The sequence below is a fragment of the Pteropus vampyrus genome, unplaced genomic scaffold (assembly GCF_000151845.1).
Source record: "Pteropus vampyrus isolate Shadow unplaced genomic scaffold, Pvam_2.0 Scaffold148, whole genome shotgun sequence".
Taxonomy (NCBI): domain Eukaryota; kingdom Metazoa; phylum Chordata; class Mammalia; order Chiroptera; family Pteropodidae; genus Pteropus; species Pteropus vampyrus.
In genome coordinates this window covers 3,608,087-3,620,838 of record NW_011888929.1, presented here as the reverse complement: position 1 = coordinate 3,620,838, position 12,752 = coordinate 3,608,087, and the positions used below count along the sequence as shown (strand labels likewise).

General features: G+C 34.9%; 1 protein-coding gene across 12 annotated transcripts in view; it reads right to left on the bottom strand.

Moving 5' to 3' along the window:
* YAP1 (Yes associated protein 1) overlaps positions 1-12,752 on the bottom strand; it is a 102,440-nt gene that overhangs the window by 32,120 nt on the left and 57,568 nt on the right. For 4 of the 12 annotated variants that reach the window (XM_011369424.2, XM_011369429.2, XM_011369426.2 and 1 more), the window contains exon 4: positions 3,181-3,300. The exons of 4 other annotated variants lie outside the window; for them this stretch is intronic. In XM_011369424.2, the coding sequence (XP_011367726.1) occupies positions 3,181-3,300 (120 nt within the window). The remainder of the gene's footprint in view (positions 1-3,180; positions 3,301-12,752) is intronic. 4 more of the 12 variants (XM_011369428.2, XM_011369430.2, XM_011369425.2 and 1 more) reach the window with 1 other exon arrangement.

The following is a 12,752-nucleotide window of genomic DNA, read 5'->3' as shown; positions in this document are numbered from 1 at the left end:
CAAAATCAACATCTGGGTTTTTATCACTTTTGACATTTCCATGAACATAATTTCTAGGAACAGAATTCTTATTAGGAATTAAAGGATATTTTGCTTTTGCTATGCCAGATTGTTCATTACTTCCTTTAAAACTCAAGATATATTTTTTGTCCAAATCTCTGGTTACAATATTTTATTTTCACCAAAAATGTTTTTATTCCAGTGGTGCCATCAGCACTTATCTCCAGAAACACAGTTTGCTAACACTATTTAATATATCCTTTTCTATAAACAATAGAAACAACATTGCATAAAAGATCAGTTCATTGACTATTAATGCTTTGGAGTAGATCTTTCCTTCTGAAGAACAGGAATTATAATTTTTTTATTTGTTTTTCATTAGAGCTTTTACTGGAAAATATTCATGACTCTATTACATAAAACAATTCTACGATGTACAAAAATGTTTAAACTTGAGACTTCATGTTTACAAATACAAAATCTCTAGGAAAAAAGTGTTTATATGAAATAATTTAATGGCCTGCATAATACTCTAGCATCAATTTTCTTTAATACAGGTTAAAAACATTCTTAATATGATTTCTTACAAATAAGCAAACAAAAGCCCTCCTTTTTTTCAAAGCTAATAAATATCAGCGAATCTTTATTGCCACTGGAGGTTACTTCATGATTTGTTACAAATTACTAATAAATTCTCTAAAATATAAATGTCAAAGATATATAGTTTTTAAATGTTAAAGAACAAGAAAATAAGATTAAAAAAACCAACTCACAAATTACTGTTTAATTTCCCAAAATTATATGGATAACTTATTAACTTAATGTGAGATGTGAAGAACTGATACATTGTTCTAAATATAATCTAAAGCATCTCATAAAGAACAGAAATATAAAAAGGGCTGGTGTTTGATGAGGTAAGTGATAAAGTTAAACTTATACAGAAGTGTGTCTTTCATAGCAAAATGTCAAAAGACATACTTGATTTAAGCTAAGAATTGGTAAATACTCTAACACAGATTTGGGGAATATAGGAAAGTAAACTCCACAACCATGAAAGCAATCCATCTGTTTGTGTCTGCATGGCTCAAAGGGTCAGAAGGGGATAGTTTATATTTTTTTGGCAGAGATAAAACACAATCCACTATAGAACTTCAGATTTCAAGGAAAACTCCTTCAAATTCAGAAGCTAACAGCTTGTCTCTATTCGCTGTCACTCTAGATCAGAGAAACCCGCTTTTTTTTTGTTTCCTGCCCCCCCTTCAGTTACACTTGAGCTCTCTGACTGAAAAGGTCTGGAACAGATTAAAAGTCGGGCTACAAAATAAAAAGCTTTGGCACGCTGTCAAGCCTGTCTGGAATACACATACACACAGTGGGCCCGAAAAGGGAAACTAAAGGCAATTAAGAGAATTTTATGAAACTTTTTTTTTTGGCATATCTAATTGTATGCCTATGTGTGTACATATGTGTACATATGTGTTGAAGGTAGGGAAGGATACTTTTTTGGGTATTTTCTCCGATTTAAAACAAAAGACCAAGCTGTGTGTGTAATTAATGGATCTACTCAAGCTCACAGCCAAATTATTTTATTTCGCTGTTATGACTGAAAATACTTAAAAGAAAAAAAAAAAAAGGCTTTGCTCCAATTCCTGATTTCTACAGTTAGCTAAAAGTTAATCATAATCTTTCATAATCTTATATTGGGGGAGGAAAAAAAAACACACTTTAAAAAGTTTCCAAAACGTGGACAAGCTGAATTCATTAAACATGATTTAAGGAAACATGGCTGTTATCGTTCCAGTCCACACAAATGGCAACATTTATTAAATTCTCTACCTTACTCGGTTTCCTGTTTCAACCATAAGGGCTTATTCAAGTATTAAATAGAATCTGAAGTTGCAAATTATTAACATGCCACATAACTTTTTTAACACCCAAATAGGTCTTGAGGCTCAAAAGGCTAGCATTTAAGTCAAACCGGATATCTGTCAAAATGACAATCTCTGCCCTGATCCCACCTTTGGCTTTATTTACTTGGATAGTGAGTTCAATCTGTCTATAAGGTTGACCAGTTTGGGGCAAACCTAAATGTTGGGGTTATTTAAAGATCTACATGAAGACATAGGAGAACTGTTCATAATGCTCCTGACAGAGAAGTTATTTTACCCCACCAGCTCCGGGTAGTTTTTTCTTTTTTCCCCCCAGGATTGTGTTTTGATGGCATTCACAGAGTTAATTCCTCTTTCCCGTAAGGGCCCCACAGTTGTTGTTAGGTCAACCCCTGTAAAGCTTCAAAGGTTCCGCGTCCCCTCAGTCTGACCTACTCAGTGATCTGCACATTGTTTTCATTTAGCTGCATCCAGTCCAAGATGAAAACTTTGAAACCACAATGATCTGCTCCTTTTTAGATTCGTTTTTCCATGGCTTTGGAAAAACATCTCAGAAACCTAACTGAAGAAACTGAAAACAGTGAAAAAATATGGCTAAAAAGGCACTACAGGGCTTGCACACTAGTATCAAAATGTACACATTTGGGAGAGGAGTATTTTTTTCTACAAACTGGTAATTTAGTCATGTGATTTGGAGGGGAATATGGCTTTGCTTTTCATTTCCTAAATGAAAAACAAAAAAAAGAACTTCTACTTAAAAAAAAAAAAAAAAAAAAAAAAAAGCCAGAAGAAAAGGAAAAACTGCTGGCATTGGTCTTATCTATAAGGTGACAGGGTCTCCACGCCTCCATTTAGGATAGAAAATACTGTAATACCCAGGCACAGAATAGCACTTATTGCTCTCTTTAAGTTAAGCATAAGCAGATACCATGTCACAGGTTTTAGATGCAGCAAGACAGTTTGATTATTATTGTAGCTACAAAGATCATTTTTAAAAAAAATCACTGTGTCTCCCCAAAATGTGAAAAGAACAGTGATTGGTGGTCAGCCACCACAACATTTCCCCAATCTCATCCCAAGGAGTCTAAGCTAAAGAGCTAATTTACATCTGAATTTCTCAACTTTAAAGCAAAGGGTATAAAAAGAGGTATAAAAATAGTACTAGAAAAGTTGGGTGGGCAGTCATTTTTTTAATATAAAAGCAATGCAATTTTATTTAAATGTATCTTTCCCAAATTCACATACAAAAAAAATAGTAATCAAAAATATCTAGAAAGGTTTTGAGATGAACCTTTACCAAAACGAGGGTCAAGCCTTGGGTCTAGCCAAGAGGTGGTCTTGTTCTTATGGTTTATATAGTAAATTTCTCCATCCTGAGTCATGGCTTGTTCCCATCCATCAGGAAGAGGACCTATAAATACAGAAAAAAAATCACGGTTGGTTTTTATTTGGTGTACCTTAAAAAAAAGTGGGAGGGGTGCTAATTTAAAAAGAAAATACATCTTGACATAAAACAATTAATTAAAACAAAATCAAGCATGTGTTCAGAGAAGAAAGGTAAACCTATATACCAGATTCTTCTCCACCAAAAAGAAACTACCAAATAATAAAATCTACATCCCCAAAGACACACAAAAAAGTCAGATTTTCAAAAAATCCTTTGGAAACCCTGATCCAAATAATTATTATTGCTGTTAATATAAGACATGAAGTACTACAGCTCAGGCACTATCCCCTCTCAATCCAGTCAGTTTGTGACAGTACCTTCCTAGGGTCTCCAAGGTTATTAAGGAATACATGCGATTGTTTTCAGAACATCTAAAGTATCATAAACATTCTGTTTAATATAAAGCACACTTTAGCTAAGGCTGCCAAGCTCTTTATTTCCATTATTTATGTGCTCACACCAAGAAAACTAAAACAGAGAAAATTATAGTCCAAAAAAATCTTATTTTTAAGCAGCCTAGAAGTTGCTAGGAGGCAGGGATTGTGGCTGGAAGTTTAAGTTTGTCAGAGGCTTGGCAGGGGGCAGGTAAATTCTGTAGCTTGATGAAATGCAAATTTCTCAGGAAGAAGCTATGGAGTAAGGAAAGAACATCTGAGAGATAAGACTAAAGAATATAGGTAAGTCTAAGAAGATTATTCTATCTTTATGAGAGTAGAGAAGCTAGACAATTGCTTTTAGGAGATAACAGCAATGAAAAGAGAGGCCCAGAATAAATTATTAAATTCAAACATATTTCCTCCTCAATTTCTTTTCTCCCCACCCTTTCACTTCCCATCTCTATTAGGAGTCAGGAGAGGTAAGTGTAAATTGGGAATAGAGTCTTGAGTAAATGCCTAAAATTTTTTTATCTGTAGACTAACATGAATTGAGTGCTTACTCTGTGCCACTCGTTGTTCTAAGTATATTAAATACATTAACTCACTGAATCCTTACAACAACCAATGACATAAGCAACAGTACTATCTCCATTCTAATGAGAAAATTGAGGTACAGAGTGGTTCACTCTGGTACAACCTCATAAAGCCAGTTAGTGTCAGAGATGATACTCGAACCCAGCAGCCTAATTCCTGATCTGTGTTCCTTATAACTTCATTTCTTTTTATTCATCTTCCACATCTAAGACCAGAGACGGGCATGCTTCTTGTGTAAAAACAGAACAAGCTCCTTTTTTCTCTACTGGCAGTCCAAGCCAGCCTTATGAGTGATGCTGAATATGTAACTCTGGTTAAACAATTCACTCACATAGTGCAGTTTCATTTATATCAGGCACACTCCCATCTGCAACTAGATTGTTATCAAAGGTCTGCTTTGATGATGGTGGTGGTGGTGTGTGGGGTGCAAAATCCTGTTAGGTAATCAGACATGTTTAATTAGAGTGTTCTGTACTCCTAGAGAAACCGATAGGAAAAGACTTTTCTCCAGTCCTGCATATGGAGTTTTATACACAATGCTAATCATGTCCAGAGTTGGAATTTGCTGTAAGGGATCCCGTGTTTACTAAAAGGTGAATGGGAAGCGAACTTGTTCAATACACGTAAATCAAACCACTTTTCTCAGTAGCTTTCATTATCACTTTGGGCTCTATTTTCCTATCAGGAAGGTAGAACCTCCAAAACTGACTACAAATGGTTCGTTATTATCTTTAATTGTTAGATGGCTCAATTGTAAAATGTTTTTAAAAAACAGGTTAACTAAAATTCTAAGTTCCGAAGATGATATGTTGATGAACAAGTCAACAGCAGTCACCAGATGCCTTTGGGAACCTCAACTCAACAATCCCAATGGACATTATTCCAGCCTCTGAACCTGTCTGATATATGGATTCCCTAACTTTTTTTTTTTTTTTTAAAAAAAACCAGTATCACTCTCCTCCTTAGCTGTCTTGAGTTAGAACCAAGAGCAGTATCTTAGATACAAACCAATCTTCCCTATCTGCTTACCCACTCCAACCTGCAGATTCCACTCACAAGCTGATTGATCTGTTCCAGTACATCTTTAATAATTCAGCCATCAATGGTTACCAGCTCTTTTTCCTTACCACTACAGAGCTTCTTTCCTTGATGCCTAACTTCTCATCTCCTCCCTTCATCCCAGTGTCTTCTATCGATTACCACCAGGGTTTTCTTCTTAAAATATCACCTAATTAGCTTTTATATGTCACCCACTGCCTTTAAAACATTTCCCTTACTCTTTACCATCGAAAGGAAAATGCCAGCTAGACTCATTTCTTGAGTCTTCACACACCCAATTCCCATCCCCCTTCCAACTATTTAGAAAATTATGCCATCTCCTTGTACATGCTGTTCCTGTTATTGCAGACATCCTTCGGCCCTACCCCCTTATAAACTCTTATTCATCATGCAAGAGAAAGCTCCATGCCACCTCTTTAATTCAGCCTTCCCTGATTACCCCACACAAAATTATTAGTTTCCGCTTTTAGTCTGTATTAACATTTAACAGATAGAGCTGTAATTACCTGTTTACATGTCTGTCCTCTTAGCAATGACCAGGTCACTCATATTTTAACTCTCAGGCTAGTTAGTAGTTGGTAATTGCTACATAAATATTTGATGGACGAATGAATGTCTTGCCTTTTAATACTTTAAACTTTCTATAAATGAGCTTAAAATCATGTAGTACATATATTATTTTCAATTAATATGTTTACTAACAGATTATGTGAATGGTGTTATTAAACCAGTACCTTTTGCTCCTTAAACTCTCTGTTCATATATGCAGTCATTTTTACAGTTCATTTAAAAATTTTAAAACTAGAAAAAATTGCAGAAATGCATAATGGAAAAAGCAAACATTTCTTGAAACCTACTCCTAGATGAAAAACTGAACTACCTCAGTTTTGCGATAGGTTCTGAATTTTTTTCTTGTGCACATTATACAACACATGCATAGCCACTGATGTTATACTCTACCTGTACCATACTTGCTCTATGTATTATGGGCACCTTTTCTTGACATAGCACATAGTTCTCTCATTCTTTTTAATGGCTTCAGTCTATGAAGCATGTTAGAATTCATTTATCCCTTATCCCCATGTTGGATATCAGAGTTGTTTCTGAATTCTTTACAGTTATAAATAAAAGTACAACATGCAACCCCTGGGAGCTACCACTCCTAGTTCCATTACTACCATCACATAATGATGGCATCTCATTTATACAGTGGCTCTATGTGCTAGGTACTGTTCTTATCTCTATCGTACAGATGAAACACAGGGACATTCAGAGAGTCAACTTGCCCAGGGTAGACAGTAAACTTGCCCAAGGTAAAAATCTGAACCCAGGCAGTTTGACTTCAGAGCTTCTGATTTTAAAACATACAACATGCTGCTCCCAAAGGTATAAATACGTTCTCCGAAAATTGTACAGGTGTTTCCAAACCTTAAATTCAAAGTGGAATATTGACTTTATCTCTTTATACCCAAGTTTAAATCATTAAATATCATATATAAAAGTACATATCAAATATTTATCATACATAAATCATTAAGTATTTAGTATTTCACTAAAAACAGTAGACTTCAAAAAATTAAATTCAGGAAACTTTTCACCGATACTATTCTTGTATACCATAAACAATTAAAAACAAATCCCTAGAAGCACTAATTTTAGACATAGATATAAAGGAGACAAGCCCAGTACAAATAAACAGTGTAGTGATTTCTGCCTACTTTCTCACCATATTTCTAATTAAAGAATAAAATAATGTGCACATGAAATAGAATTATCATACAATTAACTTTATAAGAACTCAAATTTATAGCAAAACATATATGCTAAACAGAAAAGGATGCTTTATATATTCATTTATGCCTTTTGATTAACATTCTGGTAAATCATAATGTTATGTGGAAGGAGATGATCCAAAATAGGATGTTTCCTTTATATAAAATAAAGCTATGGATCAAAGGCAAAGGAGTAGATGAAGAAAGATTACCTTTTAATTGAATCTTTGTAGTAAAAAAGAAAACTGAAAACAAAACAAAACAAAACCCAAAAAACCCCAAAAAACAAACAACCCCCCCCCAAATCTTCAGCCTTAAATGTGAATTAAATACAACCATATAGATCTGGGCTTTATTCATCATTAAAAAAAAAAAAAAAGTCCTTAGAGGAAATTCAGTGACTTAATACTAAGTAATCATGTTAAACTAAGCTAACTGTTGAATAATCATGAATAACCATTTTTATTGCAGAGAAAGCAAGAGTGATAAATTTTCTGAATCATCAAGTTGCACAGGCTACTGAAAGTTTGATTTGGGCATCTGTTTGGGATAGAATGAGAATGGAGTAAGGTCAATGAGTTTAAGGGGCTTCCTACAAAACTAAATTTATAAGGAGACCAAAGGGATAGATCGAAATAAATTCAGATTGCCTTTGAGTTCAATTTATAGTCTGATTTTAGCATGTCATAAATATTATAACTTCTCTAATATAAAATGATATAAAATGAAGCAAATTTAAGTAGCAACATTTTATTTATAAAAGATGATCTAAAATAGTTGCTTTCAAACTTTAGTATGTATCTGAATCACCCAGAGGGTTTGTTAAAATAAAACACAGGTCGCCGAGCCCCACACTTAGAATTTCTGATTCAGTCAGTAGGTTAGAGGTTGGGCCTGAAAATTCCCAAATGCTGCTGATACTGCTAAGAAACACACACTGAGAACCAATGACCTAAAATAACAACTTAGCTGGGTACAGACCTGCTTCTTGAATCTACTGACTTACAGTGTGTGTGTTTTCTTCCAGGTTGGCCTGTGAAATACCTGAACACAGTAGTATATATTATGCATTTTTCTATTTTATTGTCTAGTAGAGTGTCAACTACTCAGAAAGAGTGGGAATAAATGTTGGCTGAAATTAATATAATAAAAATGAAATTCAACTAAAATCCTTATGCTTGTGAAATAAAATATTATTTTCTTCTTTCCTTGTAAGTTTAATTTCTCTATTATTTGGTACCACATAAACTGAAGGTGTAGAGAATATTAAATTCTTTTATTCAGTAAGTATTTACTCAGCCCCTATTATATTCAGGCATGGTTCTAGGTCCCTGTTTCATGGAACTTCTAGCCAGTAAGACTGATATGTACAGTATAATTCTGGTTAATGTTAAGTGCAGTGAGAAGGAGAGGGAGCAGCATGAATGCCAAAAAAAAAAAAAAAAAAAAAAATGGGGAAATGGTTTTTAGAAATGTGAACCAAGAATGGTCCCAACACAAACTAAGTCCAAGCAAGTGATGATCTAGGCACAAGCATTCCAGTCAGGAAAAACAGTGAGGCAGCCAGCATGGAGTAGGCAGAATAAACAAGGTACAGTGGCCCCCCTCATTTTTATGATCAAATTTTGACCATAAAACCTCCATCATTTTAACTGGTAAAGGGTTGAATGGGTAATACCAAGACTAAAGGGTAATTTCAATTTCTCCAAACTCATGGACAAGCTCTAAACAAGTCAGAGCGGGCAATAAATATTTTCATTCCAAATCACGTTTACATATACTAAAGGTAAGCCCTTAGACATGGGAAAGATGTGCGAGTTTTTCAAGGCTGGAATATCATGCCTGACCACCACGCCAAAGTTTTTCTGGGGAAGAGAGGAGATAAAAAAGATCCTCAACCAAGAAGGCAGTAAGAAAGAGGTCAGTATTTTAATGAGATGTAAGAGGGTAAGGACACTTAAATCAGGATAAGCAAGAGGGAGTGGTAGGCTATAACTAAAGTTAAGTCATATATTAGAATTAAACTATCCTTGAAAATAAATTTCTATGTGGGATTTACTACTACTGGTTGAATGATAACTTATCACTACAGCAAATACTAACTTCCTGTAATATTTTAAAAACAAATAAAATACTCTATGTCATAATATTAAAGGTGACTCACCATCAGCTTCCTGCTCTTGCCCAAGGACCCTCCTGCATTAGTAATGACTAACAAACCATTTGCAATATCTAATCAAACAAGAAAGTCTTGATTATGACACAAGTTAGATGATCAACCTCTCCCTCTCACCTGGTCACACAATTCAGGAATAAAAAAGTCACCCAGGACACTGAAAATTTACTAAACACACCCTGATGAGTGGTTCAAAGTACAGGACTATCAAGAAGTAGTTTCCTTAGAATGTATGTGTAGTAGCTAGAAAAGTAGATGCAATGCTTTTTAAAAGGTACCTAATTCTGACCAATTTGTTTTGAAATTCTGATCTTTTGTATTTACAATGAATCATGAACTGTTCTTACTATATGTAAGGCATTATTCTAAGTTCCCTGTAAGCAACTATTAACTCATTTAACAGTCCCCCCTCGCCCCATGGCACAGGTATTATTATTATCCCTACTTTACAGATGAGGAAACTAAGGCACAAAAAAGTTGCCCAAAATCGCTTAGCCCAGGCTAGTAAGTGGCAGAGCTATGATTCAAACTCAGACAATTCTAGCTCTAGAGAACTCATGCTCTTAAGTACTATACAGCAAATATGACAAACATTAATCAAAAGTAGTTTTTAAAAAATATTTATTTTCCTAGAATTTTTATGAAATGCCACAGCTTCTGTCATAATCGTGTAGATGACTCCTATATCTTTAATGTTTCTCACAGGGTCAACACTACTCTTTCTTCACCAGCTGGACACTGATATTTCACAAAATATGTCCGATATAATAACAATTGTGTCTGTTCCTCAAATAAAACTTTAATACAGATTTTCACATTTCCATGGCTAAATTTTAATAATAGCCCCCAAATTGGTGTTAATCGACTGCAACATGTGAAACATTGTGTGTGCCTCACCTCCTCTGAGGAAGTAGCTCTCTGACCCAAAGCCCACAGGAAAAATTCTCAAATCTTTACTGGGTTATTCAAGGCCCTCTATAGTCAGGCATTACATAGCACTGCATAGGTCCTAAAGGCATTTGCCACTATCATTTATACCCCTCTCTCACTCAGTCTTCTTTTAGTCCTTTGCACTTCTCTCCTCTCTCTCGGACTTCTCTGCAGGAACTCTTCTACCCACTCTCCTTGCTTGGCTAACTCCTACTCATCCCTCCCCAAGAGGGCTTCGCCTACATATAACATCCTCTCCTATGCAGGTGCTCTCTCTTTGGTAAGATGATTCCATCACATTAATAAAAGTAATCCATTCTGTGTGAGTCTTCCCAGCTGCATGACTTGTTTACTCCTGTCTTTCCAGTACAGGCAAATCTGACTTTACTGTGCTTCACAGATGTGCTTTTTACAAATTGAAGGCAAGAACTCCCACTGGCAAAAAGATTAGGATTTTCTTTACTGAGACACTCACTTTATTGTGGTGGTCTGGAACCAAACTCATATAGTATCTCTGAGGTCTGCCTGCACTTAGCAGTGTCATGGCCTTTTCACCTCCACATACATCCCCTCTCAATGTACCCACCCCCTAGACTGTCTCCTCCTAGCCTCCACTGTTTTTACCTACTGAAATTCTACTCTATTCTCATGCCATGTCTTTGAGAAACTTTTCTCAACTCTATGCCAGTAGTGAGAATTTTCCCCACCTATTGGTTGAAATTGCACTTGTTTTGATTCTTTGTATGCTTATTGCAGATTGAGTCTTTTACACTAAGTTTAACCATAGGCCAGGTATTAGTATGGGAAGAATTTATTATCATTTGCCCTAAAATATAGAGAATTCTTTTCATGACTGGGTATGTTCAATTTTATAAGGCTGATCAGGACAAAGATGGCAACATTTATTAAAAACTACTACCAGATTAGTTTGTGATACTTTGATCAGCAGACTTAAGCAGACTTGTGGTTTTCAAAACATATAGGAACTTAATACATTCAAGGCTGACTCTTCTACAGATTTGATTCCAAAGGAGTCTTCCATAACCATCTGAAATTTATATGTGTGACCTCCTAAGCCCTAACTAAGTAATTCCTCATAAAGTTCCACCCACACTACCAAAATTTTTAGGTAGACACAATGGAAAATATTATCATGTACAACAAATAATTATTGTCATTAACATTTTTTGTAACTTCAGTAAGCCAAACATGGGACAAGTGTGTATAAATGCATTTACTGAAGAAAGAGCAGTTTATAAAATCATCTTGGTTAAAAAAAAAAATAAAAATAAATAAATTCTTTTCTGGTTTCCATAGTAACAGTTTTATTCTCAGGGCAAAAATTGACTTAAAGCATGCAGCTCTAAATCATGAGCTTAGGCAGTGTCATTTTTACGTATTGGCCTAGAAACTGGAAACTAAAAAGATTATAAATATACTAATGAAAATCTGCTTCAGGCAAACAAATACTAAGAGTGATGGTCAGCTTATTCCTTTTTCCTCCCTTGTATTCTATGTCTTACAGGTAGCTGGAAGATTCTTCTGACAAACTACCAGAACATTCTGATGAGCCCAACTCCCCTGCAGATAACAATGTTCAGAGTAGCAGATTAAGACGAAACTCTGGCCCATGCATCTGGCACTTCTACTTACCTGTATTCTAGTCATTAGCATACTGTGCCCCTAACCACTGCGCATGTCCCATTTGGAGCAGATGCCTCACTATACCCTAATTTGCCTACACCGCTCTCTCTCTCCCCCATCAGGCTCTAAGGGTTAAAGTAAGTACCTTTATTATTTATTTTTTGTCTTTGTATCCCCAGAGGTAACATTGCCACCAAACAAAACCAAAGTTTGTTGAGCTGAAATAATTAAGAACTTATTTGTGGCAAAAGTGACTGATTGTTCTTGGTCAAGTCACAATCCCTTAGATCCTCAGTTTGTGCTTTTATAAATCATAGATTAAAAAAAAAAGTTGATAACATTTTGCAGGATTTTTATATTAAATAAGCTCTCATATGAAATGATGGAGTTATTCATATATTTTAGGCATTCAGTAAAGTTTTTATTCCAACTGAAAATAAAAATAAAAATAGGAATAAAAGTAGATCATTAATGTTTCTATGGTTTTAAGTTTACCATTCTATCTGTGTAGTCCAAGAACCAGCAGTATTGTTATCACTTGGAAACTTGTTAGAAATGCAGAATCTCAGGTCCCATTCCAGATCTAATTAATCAGAATCTGCATTTTAACAAATACCTAGGCAATTCTTCCACACATTGCAAATTGAGAACCACTGATCTGGAATACAGAAAATCAACAAGGTTAACTTGTTTTATTAAACTCTTTGATAGAACAAGTTATCATTAACTCAAACTTATCAATATAGAGCAAAAGTACCATTAAATGGGTTACTCGGTTTTAAAAAATTACCGTTGATGTATTAGAAATAAAACTAAACATAATTTCAGCGTTAAAATCTAGAAATACAGCACAGTTAAGAGAAA